The 24180-nt window shown below is 48.4% G+C and overlaps 1 protein-coding gene across 1 annotated transcript; it reads right to left on the minus strand.

Annotated features, from left to right (window-relative positions):
• Positions 1–12203: 12203 nt before the first annotated feature.
• LOC138651379 (desmoplakin-A-like) lies at positions 12204–22794 on the minus strand. Its single transcript, XM_069741528.1, has 8 exons — positions 22320–22794; positions 20762–20802; positions 18021–18147; positions 16774–16925; positions 14111–14273; positions 13736–13819; positions 13480–13587; positions 12204–13155 (listed from the first exon to the last, which is right to left on the minus strand). Exons 1-8 carry the CDS (start codon positions 22629–22631, stop codon positions 13027–13029), a joined length of 1116 nt encoding a protein of 371 aa, XP_069597629.1. The 5' UTR covers positions 22632–22794; the 3' UTR covers positions 12204–13026.
• Positions 22795–24180: the final 1386 nt, after the last annotated feature.

The raw sequence follows: 24180 nt of genomic DNA on the forward strand, positions 1-24180 counted from the left end.
CACAAGATAAAACGATTTTTTATCACAGTTTTAAAATAAATAAATCCATTGAGACGTCACAGTTCACCTCCTCCTCCTGTACAATGACTGATAACACCTCTATATACAGTAGATAACACAGGATCCACCATTCACAATAGGTGATGTCACAGCTCACCTCCTCCTCCTGTACAATGCCTGATAACACCTCTATATACAGTAGATAACACAGGATCCACCATTCACAATACATGATGTCACAGCTCACCTCCTCCTCCTGTACAATGACTGATAACACCTCTATATACAGTAGATGACACAGGATCCACCATTCACGGTAGGTGATATCACAGCTCACCTCCTCCTCCTCCTGTACAATGACTGATAACACCTCTATATACAGTAGAGAACACAGGATCCATCATTCACAATAGGTGATGTCACAGCTCACCTCCTCCTCCTGTACAATGCCTGATAACACCTCTATATACACTAGATAACACAGGATCCACCATTCACAATAGGTGATGTCACAGCTCACCTCCTCCTCCTGTACAATGACTGATAACACCTCTATATACAGTAGATAACACAGGATCCACCATTCACAATACATGATGTCACAGCTCACCTCCTCCTCCTGTACAATGACTGATAACACCTCTATATACAGTAGAGAACACAGGATCCATCATTCACAATAGGTGATGTCACAGCTCACCCCTTCCTCCTGTACAATGACATTTACACACGCTGATTAGATGACTGTTCACTGTGTATAATATAAATATTTTTTTTCAAAAAAAGTCTTAGTATTTGGTGTGAAAAGTGTAAAATGTCAAATTTTTTGTAAATATTGTTTGATATATCTGTTTTTCTCAGAACACATCAATGGACACTTTGATAAATTTGGTGTAAATAACCGTAACGTCGCCTCAAGCAAAACAGATTTCCCAAATTCCTCCCATTGTGAAGTATTTGGTGTCTTTCACCTCCCTCCAGTGACATGAACATGGCTGCTCACATGAGCCCAGTGTCTGTATACGGACAACAAAGAAAAAGTGCAGAAAAAGTGAAGCCAAATACATTTAACAAATCTCTTGTGCAAATTGCTGTGGAAACGCTGCAGATCCGCAGCAAAATCCGCAGCGTGCGCACATTCCCTAAAAAGCTTTCTACTGATATCAATGGAAACACATCTATAGTGCACATCACAGGGTACAATTTTGTTTTTGTTTTTCATCTTATTTTTGTGGAAAAAGCATCAACATGTAAATTCTTGATGTGTTTATGTCTGAAAATCTCACCACTGAAAGCAAAGAAGCGGAAAAAAAATTATGTAAACGAAAAAATAAAGAAATCTGCAACCAAGAACATTTTTTAACCTTGATTTTTTTTTAGCCTTAAAAACTCCACTATAAAAAAAAGCATAAACCAAACTCAAAAGAAAGGGCAAAATCTGCAGAAAATCCACAAAAAAAATGACAAGTTTTCTTTTGGAAATAGCTTCAGGGAATGCTCTGCGTTTTTGGAGAGGTTTTTTTTTTTTTTTTTCATTTCCTGAAGTAGTTTTGAAAAGCTTTAAAGAGTTTTAGGAGACTTTTTTTTTCCTGGAGCGCTTTTTGCAGGCTTCTGATTGGACAGGGCCTAGTTTGGGAGACGATTCACAGATTTATTTTTTTTATTCCAAAAAAAGTGCTCAAAAAACAGAACATATATTGTTTTACTATAGGAATGAATAGAAAGAGTCAAGCAAATTTTAAGCAATTTTTTATTATTTTATTTTTCAAGAAAAAAAACAAACAAAAAAACTGCACAAAATCTTTTTTTTTTCTGGAGAAAAATCTGTGCCAAATACTGAAGGTGTGAACTTACCCTTACTGGCTAAACAGACTAAAGAGCCCCAAACATGTGAGAACCCGCGTCCTCCATTTCTTTACTGGCACGTACCTCGATGCTACATATGTAGTACCATTGTGACTGATCGGCAGCGCCGGTGCAGATGATGGAAGGCCGGTACGAAGCGTTATGGAGTAGGACACGTTTTCTGGCGTGCGATGATTGATGCGCGAGCCCCCATGGGTACAGCACCAGTTTAGTCTCCCGCTCTTGAGCTGCGCTGTTCTTCGTCATATCACGCGGATCCGTCCAAACAACACAAAATATTATCTCTCCAGTATCTTCATCAGAATAAGATGCTTCTATTGGGATCGACTACGGTATGTAAATTTTGGACGATAGCGGAAGAATTAAGTTTATCCAGACGCCGCTGCGCTTTGCGATGGACGGCCGGGGAGGAGCCTCGTGTGACGGCTCGTTTATAACATGGGGTAGACAGCAAGTCTGGCCAAGAGCAGATATTCAAGGTATCAATCAGCTGTCATGGGTCAGCACCACGGCAGTGACGGGACGCCCCCCACTGGTGACAAACACCAATGATCAGCAGATGAGGCGGCTGCGTGACGAGCAGGCTGGAATGTCAGATAAAACCATCTCATGTGACCACCGCCGACTATCAGACGTGCTTGATGGGGAAATCAGGGACCACCTTGATATATTCCTATAATTCACATATATATATTTCTTAGTCTATCAGAATACGCCCAGACATGTCATTCTGCTGACTATTGATTATCAATTAGAATTGCTGACACAGGAGAGGCTGATCAGATGAGACTTAGGACCGCTCACACCAGATACCTGTCCTCCACAGTTCTCTCCTTATAAGGAGTCACCCGATGAATTAATAGTAAATCAATAATGGTCTCATATGTAATAAACAGCTGATTCGCGCACAACCATAATGTATACGCCGACCCAAAACGGTATATAACTGTATGTAACCAGTAAACTTTATGGCATCTGAAACAGATTATGTCTGTCTCTGTCCATCATTGCTCTGGAGCATCCTCGTATCTGGCAGCCATCCAATATCCCTGAGGGTCTGACTTGCAGACCACCCTACAATTAACTAGACGTAAAATCGTGCCCACGTAACCCCTTTCATAACCAAACCCCTCACCTTCAGCAATATTATAAGACCATTAAAGTGTGGAGTCTTCAAGGCAAGAAAAAAAGTGCCTCATGTGCGCGGCGCTGGGGAATTGTGGCTGGCGCTGAGGCACTGTGGCGCTTGGGCATTGTGGTTGGCGCTGAGGCATTGTGGTTGGCGCTGGGGCACTGTGGCGCTTGGGCATTGTGGTTGGCGCTGGGGCATTGTGGCTGGGGAACTGTCGCTGGGGCACTCTGGTTGGCGCTTGGGCATTGTGGTTGGCGCTGGGGCACTGTGGCTGTTGCTGGGGCATTGTGGCTGGTGCTGGGGCACTGTGGTTGGCGCTGGGGCACTGATGCTGTCGCTGGGGCACTGAGGCTGGCGCTGGGGCACTGTGGCTGGCGCTGGGGCACTGTGGATGGCGCTGGGGCACTGAGGCTGGCGCTGGGGCACTGTGGCTGGTGCTGGGGCACTGTGGATGGCGCTGGGGCACTGTGGATGGCGCTGGGGCACAGTGGCTGTTGCTGGGGCACTGAGGCTGTTGCTGGGGCATTGTGGCTGGTGCTACGGCACTGTGGTTAGCGCTGGGGCACTGAGGCTGGCTCCTCTGCTCGCGCAGCCTCCTCCTGTGTAGCCCAGCAGCGCAGACTTTGCACTGTATACGCGCCGAGCACAAGCCATGATGACATGTCAGTGTAACACTTACGGCTGGTGCTAGAAACGCATCAGCCCGACCACCACGCACATCCAACTTCCATTATAAATCGTGACCTTTATCGCACGATTGCCGGGACGTGTCATATTGCCGCATGCAGATTCTGCCACGCTCCCTTTATCGATTTCTAAGCTCGTTATGTTTTACCCCCAGTATATAATTTGCTGATTATTCTGCAGTTTTATAATTTACGTCTTGTGGACACATTACACATGATTCGGGATCCCCGCTGCACCGCAGATCGTTTTCACATTATAAGGACATTAATTTAAGGTATAAGCTTTCTGGTCACTTAATCCTCAGGGCCGGGAAGCAACTGGAAATTGTCCTTGGCGCAGAATGTGCCGCCGCCCAGGATCAAGTGTCAATCACTGAGCAGAGCTGGAGGAGGCCGGGAGAAGGCCTGGTGGAGGTCGGGAGGCCCAGAATTCTCACTCACGAACATGTAGTAGGTTAGTGAGACCAGGGGACAGATGCGAGCAGCTGTAGAACAGGAATGTTTGCCTCCTGGACACAATTATTTGTTCTTCTGCTTTTATCTCCCCTTCTTCCAAGAGCCACAGAGATGTATAAGGATTTTATTTTGTTGAACGAGATGTAGTTTTGAATGACGCCGTTAAAAAAGCCTCCTCAGGGAGCACAGCAGACCCCAGAAGAGAAGACGGAGGGGTTTCCCCATCGGGCCAGAGACCCCAGACGTGCTGCCATCGGGGCAGAGACCCCAGACGTACAGCCATCGGGGCAGAGACCCCAGACGTACAGCCATCGGGGCAGAGACCCCAGACGTACAGCCATCGGGGCAGAGACCCCAGACGTACAGCCATTGGGGCAGAGACCCCAGACATACAGCCATCGGGGCAGAGACCCCAGACATACAGTCATCGGGGCAGAGACCCCAGATGTGCTGCTGCAGCGCCCCAGAGTCCTGGTTCGTTGCATTAATGTTATTCTTCCACCAGGGGGAGTGATGTTACGTCTGAAGGCAATGAAGGAGATCTTCTGTCCAGGTATCACAACCACTACACACACTTCACACTCCAGTCCACCAGGGGGAGCCATGCTTTTATCTATTAGGGCACTCCTCACACTTGGGTAAAACTGGTGGGTTGGGGAGGAAGTTAGTCAGACAGGGACAGAAGCTGACTGGAGGGAGACGGAGATAGTCAGTGGGTCCTGACCGAGTTTGGCAGAGGCTGGCTGGGTTGGGTTCCAACCAGCTCCAGACTGCGGCCTACGGAGGGAAGGTACACGGAGCTGCGCCTGCCCCACGTGTGGCAGCATCCTAAGAAAGGACACAAAAGGATATGAGTTGCAGTGAGTGAGCAACAAAGTCATAGCAACAGGAGTGAAACATCAGAGGGAGACCAGCTAGAAGCAGGCTGCCGCTTTCTGAAGCGCAGGACCGGTAGCCAGAACACCGAGGGAGTAAAGAGCTCTATGCCATTACTTCAGAGACTGGCAGGACATTTAATTCTATGTTAGCTGCCCGACCATTTACCCAGGAGGCAGTGTGGCAACTTGTGGGGGCCGGGGCGTCACTAGGGTCCCTATAAAAAGCCTCAGGCCACCCATCATACGGGTTTGTCCTATCCGTCAGGGGGACAGAGAGAAGAGACTTAACATCTACAATAGTTGTGAGGACCTTACCGAGTTGCTCAGCAGGGAGGTGCTACAATGCCCAGGCGCTAGAGGAAGGCTATTGAATTCCACCTGGATAAGGAGACTCTGGATTTGCCTTCAGACCGGCCGGACTCTGCCTGCCCTGTGATCCCTACCCTGGACTGTGGATACTGAAGCCTTCAGTAAAGGTAAAGAGACTGCAACCTAGTGTCCTCGTTATTCACTGTGCCTTACATTATCCATCATCCCCCATCTACACTCTGGGAAGCCCTGGGGATACACTTCACTTGTGGGAAGGTATACCATCTAGCTGCCATAACATCACCCCATCGGACCCCTAAGCAGCGTCGGTCACCCTGACCGAATACCACAGGTGGCGTCACGAACATTATCCCTTTAAAGACCTTTCCCCCACCAATTTCATCAACGGACCTCCCGAGGGCCATGGACCGGGTCAGCCACCGTGACATCCCCACTGAGTACAGAAGAAGGGCCCGGATCCGAGTACCCCACTGCCCTACAGGGGCGATTCACTGCCATCGGGGCAGAGACCCCAGACATACAGCCATCGGGGCAGAGACCCCAGACGTACAGCCATCGGGGCAGAGACCCCAGACGTACTGCCATCGGGGCAGAGACCCCAGACGTACAGCCATCGGGGCAGAGACCCCAGACGTACAGCCATCGGGGCAGAGACCCCAGACGTACAGCCATCGGGGCAGAGACCCCAGACGTACAGCCATTGGGGCAGAGACCCCAGACGTACAGCCATTGGGGCAGACATTCTTATCCTCCTTTCCCACGTCACGAGGTAGAGCCGCGGATTATCTGGACTTCTGTCCCTGCTGATGATGGATTAATGGCCTGTATTATTCCTCATTGTTGGCTTTCAGGTCTCTTGTGCATTACAAGAGGACGAGACGTCTCCGGGCGATGATTAAAGGCAGGAACCGGAGCAGAACAGGCAGGGCCACGGATCTCTGATGTCCCAGTCTCTGCGGCAGTGAATGTGACAACAAAATATGTCCACAATAACCGTTCCCACAAGTTCTCGGCCAGCTGTAGAGGCCTGACTGGGCGAAGAAGTGGGGAGGGAACTTTATAACTTAAGGATCGGGCAATTTTCTGTTTTTCCTCCTCTTCTTAGTTATTACTTGTTTCTTTGTGGACTGGTCACAGTGATTAATTTATAATCTACTGAAAAATGAAAAAAAACAAAACAAAAAAACCCAGATTTTCTTACTGCATTTTCAGTGGGAAGGAGAGGTTCAGTGAAGTTATGTCTGTGTTTCCCGTATTAGCAAAAATATTGTGATATTTTCTTTGTTTGGACGATTACACAAGTTGGGACCAAATATGATAATTTTTTATCACTTATATTTCACAATCACGTTTGGGGGGAAAAGGAGGAAACCAATCGCACCAGTTTTTGGCTGTGTAACACAGCACAGGTCTGCCTGCGACTCTGGACACATCTGAGCTTCTGGAGAATTGGAGGTCAGATACCAGCCTGGCAATCAATGTGCAGAAAATGATTCCAAGCTCAGATGTGATCAGCGGCACATGGGTCTGCAGGAGGACAGAGGGGTCTGCAGGAGGACAGAGGAGTCTGCAGGAGGACAGAGGGGTCTGCAGGACAGAAAGGTCTGCAGGAGGACAGAGGAGTCTGCAGTAGGACAGAGGGGTCTGCAGGAGGACAGAGGAGTCTGCAGGAGGACAGAGGGGTCTGCAGGAGGACAGAGGGGTCTGCAGGAGGACAGAGGGGTCTGCAGGAGGACAGAGGGGTCTGCAGGAGGACAGAGGGGTCTGCAGGAGGACAGAGGGGTCTGCAGGACAGAAAGGTCTGCAGGAGGACAGAGGGGTGTGCAGGAGGACAGAGGGGTCTGCAGGAGGACAGAGGGGTCTGCAGGACAGAGGGGTCTGCAGGAGGACAGAGGAGTCTGAGGGAGGACAGAGGAGTCTGCAGGAGGACAGAGGGGTCTGCAGGACAGAGGGGTCTGCAGGAGGACAGAGGAGTCTAAAGGAGGACAGAGGAGTCTAAAGGAGGACAGAGGAGTCTGGGGGAGGACAGAGGAGTCTGGGGGAGGACAGAAGTCTGCAGGACAGAGGGGTCTGCAGGAGGACAGAGGAGTCTGGAGGAGGACAGAGGGGTCTGGAGGAGGACAGAGGGGTCTGGAGGAGGACAGAGGGGTCTGGAGGAGGACAGGAGTCTGCAGGACAGAGGGGTCTGCAGGAGGACAGAGGAGTCTGGAGGAGGACAGAGGAGACTGCAGGACAGAGGGGTCTGCAGGAGGACAGAGGAGTCTGCAGGACAGAGGGGTCTGCAGGAGGACAGAGGAGTCTGGAGGAGGACAGGAGTCTGGAGGACGGTGGAGTCTGCAGGAGGACAGAGGGGTCTGCAGGAGGACAGTGGGGTCTGGAGGAGGACAGAGGAGTCTGCAGGACGACAGAGGAGACTAGAGGAGGAGGGAGGACAGAGGGGTCTGGCGGAGGGAGGACAGAGGGGTCTAGAGGAGGACAGAGGGGTCTGGAGGAGGAGGGAGGACAGGAGTCTGGAGGAGGAGGGAGGACAGAGGAGTCTGGAGGAGGAGGAAGGACAGAGGAGTCTGGAGGAGGAGGGAGGACAGGAGTCTGGAGGAGGAGGGAGGACAGAGGAGTCTGGAGGAGGGAGGACAGGAGTCTGGAGGAGGAGGGAGGACAGAGGAGTCTGGAGGAGGAGGGAGGACAGAGGAGTCTGCAGGACGACAGAGGAGACTAGAGGAGGAGGGAGGACAGAGGGGTCTGGCGGAGGGAGGACAGAGGGGTCTAGAGGAGGACAGAGGGGTCTGGAGGAGGAGGGAGGACAGGAGTCTGGAGGAGGAGGGAGGACAGAGGAGTCTGGAGGAGGAGGAAGGACAGAGGAGTCTGGAGGAGGAGGGAGGACAGGAGTCTGGAGGAGGAGGGAGGACAGGAGTCTGGAGGAGGAGGGAGGACAGAGGAGTCTGGAGGAGGGAGGACAGGAGTCTGGAGGAGGAGGGAGGACAGAGGAGTCTGGAGGACAGAGGAGTCTGGCGGAGGGAGGACAGAGGGGTCTAGAGGAGGACAGAGGGGTCTGGAGGAGGGAGGACAGAGGGGTCTGGAGGAGGAGGGAGGACAGAGGAGTCTGGAGGAGGGAGGACAGAGGGGTCTGGAGGGAGGAGGACAGAGGAGTCTGGAGGAGGAGGGAGGACAGAGGAGTCTGGCGGAGGGAGGACAGAGGGGTCTAGAGGAGGACAGAGGGGTCTGGAGGAGGGAGGACAGAGGGGTCTGGAGGAGGGAGGACAGAGGAGTCTGGAGGAGGAGGGAGGACAGAGGAGTCTGGAGGAGGAGGGAGGACAGAGGAGTCTGGAGGAGGAGGGAGGACAGAGGAGTCTGGAGGGAGGACAGAGGGGTCTGGAGGAGGGAGGACAGAGGGGTCTGGAGGAGGGAGGACAGAGGGGTCTGGAGGAGGGAGGACAGAGGGGTCTGGAGGAGGGAGGACAGAGGGGTCTGGAGGAGGAGGGACGACAGAAGGGTCTGGAGGAGGAGGGAGAACAGAGGAGTCTGGAGGACAGAAGGGTCTGGAGGAGGAGGGAGGACAGAGTTCTAGAGGAGGGAGGACAAAATAGGAGTCTGGAAGGGGGACAACAGTATGTAGGAGGAGCGGGAGTTTGGCTGAGTCTTATTTTCCTCCTCCTGAGAACACTTGCATATCAATATGGGAGTCAGGAGGAGCAGTTGTTGGACAAAAATATTTTGCTAATGACTATGGAAAATAACGGTCACTTTACGACCGCCCCTTTAACAGACACTAATCCACCATTAATCCCAGCAGGCCTGTGATTTTCTTGCCAACTACCACTGAAAGTCACATCCCTAATGACAGGAGGACAGGGCAGACGTCCCGGAGGATGGAGCCGAGGCTCAGACATGTAATTGTTCCATGCAGAGGTAAAGGCAGAGTGCTTGCGGGGCAGTTCTCATGATTAAGTTGTTTCTGCTTGTTTGCTTAATCATAAACAGCTCAGAATCGAGGCCAGAGATGTGCATCCGAGCGGCCGCTTATTAATGGTCACAGACGCAGAGCAGGAAGCCCTGCAAAGCCAAGATCGTTGTGGGATTGTAATGTCAGCCTTCTGGTTCAATAAGTTACTAATCCCACAACGAATCCACCATGAATCACTTGAATCACTAATTTATGCTTTAAAAAAAAAAAAAAAAAAGATCATCTGTCCTAAACCTCTAAAAAAAAAAGAAAACAAAAACAACAAAGGTCCCAGTGACAAACACAGGGGTCTCCGATGACAAAGTATAGCGAGCTGACAAAGTATAGCGAGCTGACAAAGTATAGCGAGCTGACAAGTGCAGGTTTTATCAGGGATCACATGGATTGTAGGGCAGAAGCCATCAGAGGGGACGCGGATATCACTGCATACACCGGTCCACAACACACGCAATAAGGAAACTTCTCCTGGCCGAAGGCAGAAATCTGAAGAGACGACACCAAGCAATTTCCCAATTAAAATCACCGAGCAATCATCCTTAAGAGAGAGGTGGAGGTGCGTTATCCCCGTCCAGCCAACCTCCTGAATCTCAGACCAACATTTCACTCACTAAATATAGTCCGCTGAAAGCTTCGTACAAAATAACGCACTGTGCGGAGAAGAAAGAGGTCATTTTAATGGTGAAAGAGATGATCGAGTGCAATTATCCATCATTACTCCCAGGTAATTACAGAGAGGAGTCTTCAGACTGAGCTCTGTGTCCAGCGCTCTGTAATGCAATACATCTCAGGTCTTGTAGAAGTTACTGTAGATGCGAGTCTGGGCCGGACTCATTAATACATCAATAAGTTCAGTGTTTTTATTGGATGTTGACATTTTGGTTAATTCAAGTTCGATGTAGAGGAAAAAAAAAAAAGTTTTAAAAGGACTCTGCTGCCACCTGGTGTCCACACTGAGGAGTGCAACATGGATATAGAAGACTCTGCTGCCACCTGGTGTCCACACTGAGGAGTGCGATATGGATATAGAGGACTCTGCTGCCACCTGGTGTCCACACTGAGGAGTGCGGCATGGATATAGAGGACTCTGCTGCCACCTGGTGTCCACACTGAGGAGTGCGGCATGGATATAGAGGACTCTGCTGCCACCTGGTGTCCACACTGAGGAGTGCGGCATGGATATAGAGGATTCTGCTGCCACCTGGTGTCCACACTGAGGAGTGCGGCATGGATATAGAGGACTCTGCTGTCACTTTGTGTCCACACTGAGGAGTGCGGCATGGATAGAGAGGACTCTGCTGCCACCTGGTGTCCACACTGAGGAGTGCGGCATGGATATAGAGGATTCTGCTGCCACCTGGTGTCCACACTGAGGAGTGCGGCATGGATATAGAGGACTCTGCTGTCACTTTGTGTCCACACTGAGGAGTGCGGCATGGATATAGAGGACTCTGCTGCCACCTGGTGTCCACACTGAGGAGTGCGGCATGGATATAGAGGATTCTGCTGCCACCCGGTGTCCACACTGAGGAGTGCGGCATGGATATAGAAGACTCTGCTGCCACCTGGTGTCCACACTGAGGAGTGCAACATGGATATAGAGGACTCTGCTGCCACCTGGTGTCCACACTGAGGAGTGCGGCATGGATATAGAGGACTCTGCTGCCACCTGGTGTCCACACTGAGGAGTGCGGCATGGATATAGAGGATTCTGCTGCCACCTGGTGTCCACACTGAGGAGTGCGGCATGGATATAGAGGACTCTGCTGCCACCTGGTGTCCACACTGAGGAGTGCGGCATGGATCTATAGAAGACTCTGCTGTCACCTGGTGTCCACACTGAGGAGTGTGGCATGGATATAGAAGACTCTGCTGCCACCTGGTGTCCACACTGAGGAGTGCGGCATGGATATAGAGGACTCTGCTGCCACCTGGTGTCCACACTGAGGAGTGCGGCATGGATATAGAGGATTCTGCTGCCACCTGGTGTCCACACTGAGGAGTGCGGCATGGATATAGAGGACTCTGCTGCCACCTGGTGTCCACACTGAGGAGTGCGGCATGGATCTATAGAAGACTCTGCTGTCACCTGGTGTCCACACTGAGGAGTGTGGCATGGATATAGAAGACTCTGCTGCCACCTGGTGTCCACACTGAGGAGTGCGGCATGGATATAGAGGACTCTGCTGCCACCTGGTGTCCACACTGAGGAGTGCGGCATGGATGTAGAGGACTCTGCTGCCACCTGGTGTCCACACTGAGGAGTGCGGCATGGATGTAGAGGACTCTGCTGCCACCTGGTGTCCACACTGAGGAGTGCGGTATGGATATAGAGGACTCTGCTGCCACCTGGTGTCCACACTGAGGAGTGCGGCATGGATATAGAGGACTCTGCTGTCACCTTGAGTCCACACTGAGGAGTGCGGCATGGATATAGAGGACTCTGCTGCCACCTGGTGTCCACACTGAGGAGTGCGGTATGGATATAGAGGACTCTGCTGCCACCTGGTGTCCACACTGAGGAGTGCAACATGGATATAGAAGACTCTGCTGCCACCTGGTGTCCACACTGAAGAGTGCAACATGGATATAGAAGACTGCTGCCACCTGGTGTCCACACTGAGGAGTGCAACATGGATATAGAGGACTCTGCTGCCACCCGGTGTCTACACTGAGGAGTGCGGTATGGATGTAGAGGACTCTGCTGCCACCTGGTGTCCACACTGAGGAGTGCAGCATGGATATAGAGGACTCTGCTGTCACTTTGTGTCCACACTGAGGAGTGCGGCATGGATATAGAGGACTCTGCTGCCACCTGGTGTCCACACTGAGGAGTGCGGCATGGATGACTGCAGTGATCAAGTTAAAAGCTAAATAACTCATTATGACCCACAATTGCATAAGAGAAAGTAAATTTTTATATTTTAATTTTGTTATTGTTCATAAAGTGTCTAATTCCCAGATGCTGTTCATATATACAGTATGTAATACACAAAAAGCAAGTATAATAAGGCCACAGTCACATTTGAAATTACTGCATTTTTTTTCTGCACCAAAATCTCTTCGGATTATTGCTTTTTTTTTGCTGCGTGTTTTTATACATAATTTTCCTCTTGATGCAGTATGTTTTTCTATACATTTTTAATTTAGTTTTTTAACATGTATTTTTTTCAGGCTCCCCATAGAAACTTATGAGAAACAAATAATGCATAAAAAAATGTTGTTCCACAGCAGCTTTAAACGCACAGCAGCTGTAATTTATAAACGCACCTGATTTTCTGTAACGAAAAAATAAAAAACAAAACAGACAGTGAAAGTAGGTGCCGAGAGAAGCCGCTCATGTGCTACTGGCCGCGAAGTTATTGCAGTTTATTGGCTTTTTCAGGTTAGTTTTGAAAGTTTCAAAAGGTGGGAAATAAAGTTCAAGAGAATGCGGAAGTAGCGGAGAAAACTTGGAGATCGGAGACCAAAAGAGGAGTGTAGAGAGGTAGGAGGAAATTGGGGCAGAGATGTATGAGGGGACGGGTTGCGGACAGTGTTGCAGGCCATTGGTAATATTAGGGACCGTATGCGCTGGGCAGTGGGAAGCCAGGGAAAGGGCCGGCAGAGGAGGATAAACCAGGGAATGGAAGACACCAAAGGTGTTAGATGAGAAGACACGGGGAAGGATGCGGCATTAGTCCCGGCATGTACAACTCTCAGGATAAGATTCAGAAAATCTCAGGACTCGGCCGCTGATCCGGAGTCTCCGACACGGTGAGCAGTGAATTGGAGGAGCCCATTGAGATGAGCCTGGTAACACGCATTCAGCTTTGTTAATCTGGAGAATCGCTGGGCCACTTGTGTCGCCTACCAGGAAAAATTGTACCTGTTATTACATTGCAAGAGGAATGTCTGTTAAATAAAGGTGGTGGTAAAATATGAAGTTTAGTTCACAGTTTTTTTTCTGGATTTGTTCCCCCCTTATTACAGATATGACTGATACAGGAAAGATATATATCTCGGTACCGTGTTAGCCAGTAGATAGAAAAATATTTAGAATTGAGAGTCCTCAGTGGTTGATACCTTTTAATGGCGAACTGAAAAGATGGTAACAAATTGCAGCTTTCAGGACTACTCAGGTCTCTTCATCAGGCAGAGACTAATACAAATTCTATTAGATATGACACTCACCTCCTCTGTTATGGAAACAGTCAGTATGTCATGCCATGTTTTTTTTCCCTTCTGACTTCTTGCTCCTTCCAAGGCTTTGTGAAAGATTCCGGAACATGCACTGATCTCCTGGAAATAATGGGGTGTATTAGAGACGCAGCGAGCTGATGGGCGATGTAATCCTCAATAACGATGCTCTTTTCAGTCTTATTGATGGAAGTTATCGATGTCTGGGGGCTGATCAGTGACCACCCTGTGCCGTGATGACGGACCTCACCTGCAGCGATGCCCTCAGGGTCTGCGCCTCCTGCACATATTCCGCCAGCTTCCTGGAGATCACTTCACTGTCTTTTCTGATGCTCTGCAAATATCAGGTAGAAGAAGACCGGCCCATTCAGCATGATAAAAGTGACTTTTTTTTGCTTTTATGTGCATTATTGTTAACAGACAAAACTTAAAGATGTTACAGAAAACATCATCCGCTACTAGGCTTCCATTATAGCTTGTCATGTACAGTGATAATGGCAATATAGATGTCACTCTGCTTTCCTAGTAGTAGACAAACTGAGAAATGGTGAAAAGCTCATATGATTCTCAACACGATGCAAGGATTGGGGTCGTTGCACCGATGAAACACCGCCTGTAATATTACCATTAGCAATGAGGAAAGCTGCCGGATATCCACGCGGCTGCGACAGGCCGCACTGTGGAGATTCTCATGAAACTCCAGCGCTTCAGACAGCCAAACCTTCAGCGTCATCCCCTTCTCAGTGAACGACGATAGCTGCCTCTGAGCCGTGGTGAGCAAGTACCTCCTGGAAACAGAATATGGAAAAACAATAAAAAATTGTAAGGCATATAATAGCAAAGCAAGTAGTAATGTGTTATGCAAAAATACAAAGTGTAACATTGACGCCAGCAGCTGTAATTATAAGGAGAGCTCCCTCTAGTGATGCTGCCAGCAGCTGTAGGAGAGCTCCCTCTAGTGGTGCTGCCAGCAGCTGTAAATATAAGGAGAGCTCCCTCTAGTGGTGCTGCCAGCAGCTGTAATTATAAGGAGAGCTCCCTCTAGTGGTGCTGCCAGCAGCTGTAATAATGCAGAGAACTCCCTCTAGTGGTGCTGCCAGCAGCTGTAATAATGCAGAGAACTCCCTCTAGTGGTGCTGCCAGCAGCTGTAATAATGCAGAGAGCTCCCTCTAGTGGTGCTGCCAGCAGCTGTAATAATGCAGAGAGCTCCCTCTAGTGATGCTGCCAGCAGCTGTAATAATGCAGAGAGCTCCCTCTAGTGGTGCTGCCAGCAGCTGTAATTATAAGGAGAGCTCCCTCTAGTGGTGCTGCCAGCAGCTGTAATAATGCAGAGAGCTCCCTCTAGTGGTGTTGCCAGCAGCTGTAATAATGCAGAGAGCTCCCTCTAGTGATGCTGCCAGCAGCTGTAATTATAAGGAGAGCTCCCTCTAGTGGTGCTGCCAGCAGCTGTAAATATAAGGAGAGCTCCCTCTAGTGGTGCTGCCAGCAGCTGTAATAATGCAGAGAGCTCCCTCTAGTGGTGCTGCCAGCAGCTGTAAATATAAGGAGAGCTCCCTCTAGTGGTGCTGCCAGCAGCTGTAATAATGCAGAGAGCTCCCTCTAGTGGTGCTGCCAGCAGCTGTAATAATGCAGAGAGCTCCCTCTAGTGGTGCTGCCAGCAGCTGTAATAATGCAGAGAGCTCCCTCTAGTGGTGCTGCCAGCAGCTGTAATTATAAGGAGAGCTCCCTCTAGTGATGCTGCCAGCAGCTGTAATAATGCGGAGGGCTCCCTCTAGTGGTGCTGCCAGCAGCTGTAATTATAAGGAGAGCTCCCTCTAGTGGTGTTGCCAGCAGCTGTAATAATGCAGAGAGCTCCCTCTAGTGGTGCTGCCAGCAGCTGTAATTATAAGGAGAGCTCCCTCTAGTGGTGTTGCCAGCAGCTGTAATAATGCAGAGAGCTCCCTCTAGTGGTGCTGCCAGCAGCTGTAATAATGCAGAGAGCTCCCTCTAGTGGTGCTGCCAGCAGCTGTAATTATAAGGAGAGCTCCCTCTAGTGGTGTTGCCAGCAGCTGCAATAATGCGGAGGGCTCCCTCTAGTGGTGCTGCCAGCAGCTGTAATTATAAGGAGAGCTCCCTCTAGTGGTGCTGCCAGCAGCTGTAATAATGCAGAGAGCTCCCTCTAGTGGTGCTGCCAGCAGCTGTAATAATGCAGAGAGCTCCCTCTAGTGGTGCTGCCAGCAGCTGTAATTATAAGGAGAGCTCCCTCTAGTGGTGCTGCCAGCAGCTGTAATAATGCAGAGAGCTCCCTCTAGTGGTGCTGCCAGCAGCTGTAATTATAAGGAGAGCTCCCTCTAGTGGTGCTGCCAGCAGCTGTAAATATAAGGAGAGCTCCCTCTAGTGGTGCTGCCAGCAGCTGTAATAATGCAGAGAGCTCCCTCTAGTGGTGCTGCCAGCAGCTGTAATAATGCAGAGAGCTCCCTCTAGTGGTGCTGCCAGCAGCTGTAATAATGCAGAGAGCTCCCTCTAGTGGTGCTGCCAGCAGCTGTAATTATAAGGAGAGCTCCCTCTAGTGATGCTGCCAGCAGCTGTAATAATGCGGAGGGCTCCCTCTAGTGGTGCTGCCAGCAGCTGTAATTATAAGGAGAGCTCCCTCTAGTGGTGCTGCCAGCAGCTGTAAATATAAGGAGAGCTCCCTCTAGTGGTGCTGCCAGCAGCTGTAATAATGCAGAGAACTCCCTCTAGTGGTGCTGCCAGCAGCTGTAATAATGCAGAGAGCTCCCTCTAGTGGTGCTGCCAGCAGCTGTAATAATGCAGAGAGCTCCCTCTAGTGGTGCTGCCAGCAGCTGTAATTATAAGGAGAGCTCCCTCTAGTGGTGTTGCCAGCAGCTGTAATAATGCAGAGAGCTCCCTCTAGTGGTGCTGCCAGCAGCTGTAATAATGCAGAGAGCTCCCTCTAGTGGTGCTGCCAGCAGCTGTAATTATAAGGAGAGCTCCCTCTAGTGGTGCTGCCAGCAGCTGTAATAATGCAGAGAGCTCCCTCTAGTGGTGCTGCCAGCAGCTGTAATTATAAGGAGAGCTCCCTCTAGTGGTGCTGATGGCAGCTATAATTATGCTCGTACAGAGCTCCCTCTAGTGGTGCTGCCAGCAGCTGTAATTCTAAGGAGAGCTCCCTCTAGTGGTGCTGATGGCAGATGTAATAATGGGGTTGTGTTTTGTAACCGGAAAGGTGAATGTGGCGCTCCGGCATCACAACAGCGCTCCGGCCCCTATAATGACGTGTGACATTTATTTCAGGCACTGGTACTGACCGCAGCTCCATGTAGGCCTTTGTGTGCTCAAACTTGTCAATCAGACCCTGAACTCTCCTGGAATCATTCATGGGAGGATGGAAGTTGTATGAAACCTGGGTCTTCAGAGAGTCGATGCTGATCTGGACCTTCCTCAGCTCTTTACAGGCAATCTGGGGAAAGATAAATAATAATAATAATCTTCGTTTATATAGAGCCATCATATTCCGCAGCGCTTTACATTTCAACAGGTCATATACAAGTCATAAGTAACATTCAAAGTAATACAATAATTAAAGCATAATAATGACGACCCTGCCCGTAAGAGCTTACAATCTACAATGAGGTGGGGAGATACAGGGGCTTATTTATAATTCCAGGGGCTGGAATATGGTGTCAGACACCTGCTACAACCATATTCCAGCCCCTAATGGGACTCCTGCTTCTCTCCAGGGATCTGTGCCCTTCTTGGTTTCTACTTGTTAAAAGTGGGGTTTGAGAAAGACCCGGCGGGTCGAAACGTTACCCTGAAACTTTGAAATACTTTGTAATACTGCGGTGATATCTCTTAAATTGGTGTTTGCTCACAATAAAAAACCACGTTTGTTTGGCAAAAGAAATTTCAAGACTTCTTTTTTTGAGTGCGACTGTTGTTGTCCAGGATAATAAACATTTGGGGGAACTAATAAAAGTGGGCTTCATCCTCCAGTTTTGATATAAATTATGATGGAGCAGAATGCACATCGTTTATTAAAGGGAATGTCCTGTCACAAGATTCCGAGGCTAGGTCTTCAGTATCGGTGGGGGTCAGACACCCTTCGCAATCAGTTCTTATAAGCTGTGCAGTGCAGATATAAAAGTTGATGAGTGGTGGGCATCACTTGTCAGACCCCCACAGAGCAGAAAAGTAAAAATATGAACATGTTTGTGCATATTGTGTGCTGCACCATTGGCAACCCTTTCAAGGGTTAGGAACTTTCCAAATTTGTCCTAATCCCAAAAGCAAGATCTCTGCTTGCAGTCAGCAAATACAAACTCTGTTCATAGGCTAAAAACCCTGAAGTAGGCCCGGTCCCAGCGATTCAAACAACAGAAAGAAAAAAACCTGAGGATATGATGAGAGTTATTGCCCCATCGAGGTAATGTGGATGGAGCTGCGGATACTTTTGATGAAGATGTCGGATGCAGTCCCATGCAACAAACTAATGCTGCAAAAGTAACATGTGAACGCGGCACAACTGCGGCCTTCACCACAGCCGATTATTTACCTTCAGTTTGCAAATCTTTTCTTCTATCGATTCCGAATCGGTTCCCACAGTTTCCTCTTCCCACAGCCAGGACTGATATAATTTCACAAACTTCTCTGCATTCACGAGACTGGTCAGAGCGGAGGACCTGAAGATGACCCTTATTATCAGTCACACACAATACATAGTGTATATAGAGACAAAAGCTTCCTGAACTTGGCTCAACCGATCATTTAGGTGGAGGACGGGTGCAAAATATCAGTATTGAGCCAAATCCTAGTTCTCTTGACCCATGTAGACAGAGGATTTGGGCCCCTTCTGCTAATGAGGTCCTACACCAAGGTCATGTTATGACCCGCGCAGAGGAAGCAGTGTGGGTGTACAGGACACCGTCACCCCATGCTAGGTCTCCCACAATACTGTACTGAGGGGATTAATACTACCCAATTTCCGCTCATGATCCTAACGGATCTTGATTAATCTACTACATAAACACTAAATATAATAAAGAACACATAAAATGCTTAAATATATTCAGAAGGAAACGCGCATTTAGCAGGAAGAATTAGGGTGCAGGAAGTTTTGGCTCCGCAGTAATCCCAGTGAATTACATGTAATGTCCCAGTCCATCCTCTGTCAGCTTGAAGCCTTTACATTAAACTCTCAGAAATTAAGCAGTGGCTATATATATATATATATATATATATATATACACACACACACATACAAACACATATATATATATACACACACACTGCTCAAAAAATAAAGGGGACACTTAAACAACAGAGTATAACTCCAAATAAATCAAACTCCTGTGAAATCAAACTGTCCACTTAGGAAGCAACACTGCAGGTGGGGACCACAGACCACATCTCAGTACCAATGCTTTCTGGCTGATGTATTGGTCACTTTTGATTGTTGGTTGTGCTTTCACACTCGTGGTAGCATGAGACGGACTCTACAACCCACACAAGTGGCTCAGGTAGTGCAGCTCATCCAGGATGGCACATCAATGCGAGTTGTGGAAAGGTTTGTTGTGTCTGTCAGCATAGTGTTCAGAGAGTGGAGGTGCTACCAGGAGACAGGCCAGTACTCAAGGAGACGTGGAGGGGGCCGTAGGAGGGCAACAACCCAGCAGCAGGACCGCTACCTCAGCTTTTGTGCAAGGAGGAACAGGAGGAGCACTGCCAGAGCCCTGCAAAATGACCTCCAGCAGGCCACAAATGTGCATGTGTCTGTACAAACTGTTAGAAACCGACTCCATGAGGATGGTCTGAGTGCCCAACGTCCACAGATGGGGGTTGTGCTCACAGCCAAACACTGTGCAGGACGCTTGGCATTTGCCAACGAATACAGGATTAGCAAATTCGCCACTGGCACCCTGTGCTCTTCACAGATGAACGCAGGTTCACACTGAGCACATGTGACAGAGTCTGGAGACACCGTGGAGAGTGATCGGCTGCCTGCAACATCCTTCAGCATGACCGGTTTGGCAGTGGGTCAGTAATGGTGTGGGATGACATTTCTTTGGAGGGCCGCACAGCCCTCCATGTGCTTGCCAGAGGTAGCCTGACTGCCATTAGGTACCGAGATGAGATCCTCAGACCCCTTGTGAGACCATATGCTGGTGCGGTTGGCCCTGGGTTCCTCCTAATGCAGGACAATGCCAGACCTCATGTGGCTGGAGTGTGTCAGCAGTTCCTGCAAGATGAAGGCATTGAAGCTATGGACTGGTCGCCCGATCCCCAGACCTGAATCCGATTGAACCCATCAGGGACATCATGTCTCGCACCATCCACCAACGTCACGTTGCACCACAGACTGTCCAGGAGTTGGCGGATGCTTTAGTCCAGGTCTGGGAGGAGATACCTCAGGAGACCATCCGCCGCATCATCAGGAGCATGCCCAGGCGTTGTAGGGAGGTCATACAGGCACGTGGAGGCCACACACACTACTGAGCATCATTTCCTTGTCTTGAGGCATTTCCACTGAAGTTGGATCAGCCTGTAACTTCATTTTCCACTTTGATTTTCAGCATCATTCCAACTCCAGACCTCCGTGGGATATTAGTCGTGATTTACTTAGATCATTTTTACGTTTTATTGTTCTCAACACATTCCACTATGTAATGAATAAAGATTTACAACTGGAATATTTCATTCAGGGATCTCTAGGATGTGGGACTTTAGTGTTCCCTTTATTTTTGTTGGAGCAGTGTATATACACGCACACATATACTCTGAGGTGTCCTCCAAAAGAACAAGGAATCAGCAGTATAGTGCCTTTGTCACGGCCTGATCACCCAGAATATCCAATCATCCAGCCTCAGCCCTGGCTCAGCCATTATTAGATCTGGATGCTTATGGAGTATAGCTGTCAGGTAAATAACAGCACATTCCCATGAAGCCCCCATATACTGTAGATAGCTGACCGATGGTCTCGCCTGACTCCCCCATACATCAGAGCACTCTGTGTTCGGTTGTCACTCATCTCTTATACATCAGGAGAACGAAAGAATCAGCAGCCCAAATCAGAGATGGTGACTCCATATCACATCTGTCATTGCCCCCCATACACATTTAGCTGTCAGCTTAATCCCTTGATATCGGCCTTGTGGATATGGGGGGCTACAGAGTAACTCAGATCAAGATAAGGATGACCTGCCAGAGGAAGTTGTTACTACACAAAGCTTTGTCAGAGCAAAACTGGAAGAAAGCAGACAATTCCATCTATTGTAGAATAATATGACGGGCACCAACCCTCCGCTGCCTTCACCTTGTTTCACTGCATTCTCGGCCACCTGAAATACAGAGACAATGGAGATTTACAAACGGTAAGTCTGTGGTAACAGCAATCCACGGGACATACAGGTAAACAAAGCTGCACTCTGTATCGCTATAGCATGCAAACATGAAATGTGTCAAATGTGAATTGCATTACTGCGCTAGAAAATTGAGAATACTTAGCGCATAAATTGGCCAATTCATGTGTACCCGGCAGCCACGATAAGGCGATTCTCGTTGCTGGGAACCAGCCTAATGTGAATCCGCTTTTGGGCTGAAGCCTATATGAGAAGGTAGGATCCTGCTGTAATTAACCCCTTTCCAACATTGGGTGTAACTCTTCCTGTTTGGTGCAGGCTCTGGCGCTGAGCCCTCACCATTCCAGGCACATGACAGCTGATCTATACAGCTGACATGTGTCCGCAACAGCCGCAGGTGGAATTGTAATCCACCCGAGTCTGTTAACTAGCTAAATGCCGCTGTCAATCTCTGACCTCGTCACATGATTGCTGGTCACTGATGGATCAGCATGACAACCAGAGGTCTGCAGCAGACCTCTATGATTGTGATTGCCACACTGTGGTCGGCGCTCATAGCAAGTGAACCTTTCTGCTACACGGACGCGATTGAAGTACTGCAGCCTCTAGTCTCCCATGAAGACTGTTGAGCATGCAAAAAGGAAAAAAAAGACATATTATACAAATATCAGCAATGCATTTCAAATTTCATATATTTAATGTTTGCATGCTGTAGTGCTACAAAGTGCTGCTTTATTTGATTATTTTTGGAGATGGCTACTGGTAGCAAGCAGTTGTCCACACCTGTTTTCTTCTGTTTAGATGTGCTTTTGATATTTGTACACAGGTAAAGCAAGCAGAACATGGAGTGCAGCTCTGGAGTATAATACAGGATGTAACTCAGAATCAGTAATGTAATGTATGAACACAGTGACTGCACCAGCAGAATAGTGAGTGCAGCTCTGGGGTATAATACAGGATGTAACTCAGGATCAGTAATGTAATGTATGTACACAGTGACTGCACCAGCAGAATAGTGAGAGCAGCTCTGGGGTATAATACAGGATGTAACTCAGGATCAGTAATGTATGTGCACAGTGACTGCACCAGCAGAATAGTGAGTGCAGCTCTGGGGTATAATACAGGATGTAAATCAGAATCAGTAATATATGTACACAGTGACTGCACCAGCAGAATAGTGAGTGCAGCTCTGGGGTATAATACAGGATGTAAATCAGAATCAGTAATATATGTACACAGTGACTGCACCAGCAGAATAGTGAGTGCAGCTCTGGGGTATAATACAGGATGTAACTCAGAATCAGTAATGTAATGTATGTACACAGTGATTGCACCAGCAGAATAGTGAGTGCAGCTCTGGAGTATAATACAGGATGTAACTCAATCACTACATGACTAATGTACACAAATGTATTTCTACACAACTTCCATTCATATGACAGTTTCCCTTTTCATAATGTCGATCATTAATTATACTCTTCAGCATTTCCACTTACTTTTACAGTTTTCCTCTCTTCAGCTTCCACAAATCTGTTAACGCAAAAAATACTGAACACCCACAACAACAAGAGAGAGAAATAATTAGAGAAGAAGCTGCTTATGAAGCTGCAGACCATCACCACGCATGCTATCAAGGAGGCAATAAGCGAGATAAGCTCTCTGTAATCCACCAGTCCCTTCGCTTGTGTCCAGCACACGACCAGTAGGGCACATAGGATGCCAGAGCGAATCCCATAATTTTCTGGCAACTGCGGCGTCCAGTTACGCAGATTCACGATGATCGCCGGCACAGCCAGGAGTCCGCTCATGTCCTCATCGGAATCCTGCAGACGTAGATCGCTTGGTTACAGATCATATTCAATTCCATCTATACAGAAGGTCCGGACTCCTCTACAGGTCGGGTAAATTCATCACGTCCTCGGTTGCTTTCTCCAGACCTGGAGCGATTTGTGAGATCGCCTGTGGAGGTGTGCTCAGGTCTTCCCTGATGCGCGCTACATCTGTACTCACTTTCATCTTCTATACTCGCGTCATAACTCTGTAGATTCCAGTCCTTTAGATTTCATCTATTTCATGAATGTGGCTTGTCCAGAAAATCAAGATTTCAGGTCAAAAAGTCACACGATGCTCTGAAGGCGTGAAATCACTAAACAGGGAGGGTCTCAGCCGAAAGTCAAGTCACTTGTATGCAAGGCAAGAAAGCGCAAGAAGTTGCCAAGCAGTTTCAAACTTAAGTCAAACAGAAGATAAAATGAGACGCAAAGATTTAGGCAAGAAAGTCCGTTTCCTGACAACTGCATTAAAAAGAACAAATTTCTACTGAACATGCGCATCCAGGTGGGCAGCATTTTTTGGTGTATTTTGATTGCCGGCTGAATTAGGACAAGTTACCCCATATGGCACAGCGTACCGTAAGAAGATGCAGTCCTCAGTTATTGCGCACACGCCTGGCAGCCATACTTGTGAAAACTAATAGCAAAGTAAATATGTTTAAGTGTTAGAAATCCACTGACTTGAGGGCATTGACAGCAAAGAAAAAAAAAAAAAATATGAGAGACCTCAAGTTTGCAAACGTATTGTTTTGTGGCTGAGCAGTAATCAAAATTGTTAATAATTAGTGATGAGCGAACATGTTATGTTAAGGTGTTATCTGCAAACATCTGCAAAGAGTTTGTATGTTCTCTCCGTGTTTGTGTGGGTTTCCTCCGGGTACTCCGGTTTCCTCCCACACTCCAAAGACATACTGATAGAGAATTTAGATTGTGAGCCCCAATGGGGACAGCAATGATAATGTGTGTAAAGCGCTGCGGAATATGTTAGCGCTATATAAAAAAAAATAAAGATTATTATCTGAGCATGCTCGAATGCTGAGTGTCTTCGGCATGCTCGGATAATATGTTCCGAGTCCCAGCGGCTGCATGTCTCTTTGGTTTTCAACAGCTGCAACACATGCAGGGATTGCCTGTTTGTTAGGGAACTTGAACATATTTTTCCCAATACAATTCTATAGCGGCGATTCCGCAAAATTAATGAACATGCTGCGTTTTTTTCCATGATGCATTTCCGCTGCGGAAAAAAAACGCAGCATGGGCACAACAATTGCAGAATTCCATTAAAAATAATGGGATGCATTTTTTAAGCCTTTCAGCAGGGGAAAAACGCGGCAAAAACGCAACGTGAGCACATAGCCTTAGACATGCAAGGGATAACACTGCGCTTCTGCACTTGCATCCGATTAGTCCACATCAGTGGTCCCCAACTCCAGGCCTCGAGGGCCGCCAACAGTGCAGGTTTTCAGGATTTCCTTAGTATTGCACAGGGGTTGGAATCATCACCTGTGCAGATGATCACATTACC

Source organism: Ranitomeya imitator, chromosome 10 (genome assembly GCF_032444005.1).
Source record: "Ranitomeya imitator isolate aRanImi1 chromosome 10, aRanImi1.pri, whole genome shotgun sequence".
NCBI classification, from domain to species: domain Eukaryota; kingdom Metazoa; phylum Chordata; class Amphibia; order Anura; family Dendrobatidae; genus Ranitomeya; species Ranitomeya imitator.

What these genes read in the sequence shown, in the direction of transcription:
- LOC138651379 (XM_069741528.1), bottom strand. Translation starts at nt 22,631, where the DNA reads ATGAGCGGACTCCTGGCTGTGCCGGCGATCATCGTGAATCTGCGTAAC. An exon ending in AAAAGATTTGCAAACTGAAG is followed by an intron (nt 16,926 to 18,020) that starts GTAAATAATCGG and finishes ATCTTTCCCCAG; the next exon opens with ATTGCCTGTAAAGAGCTGAG. An exon ending in AAGGCCTACATGGAGCTGCG is followed by an intron (nt 14,274 to 16,773) that starts GTCAGTACCAGT and finishes TTCTGTTTCCAG; the next exon opens with GAGGTACTTGCTCACCACGG.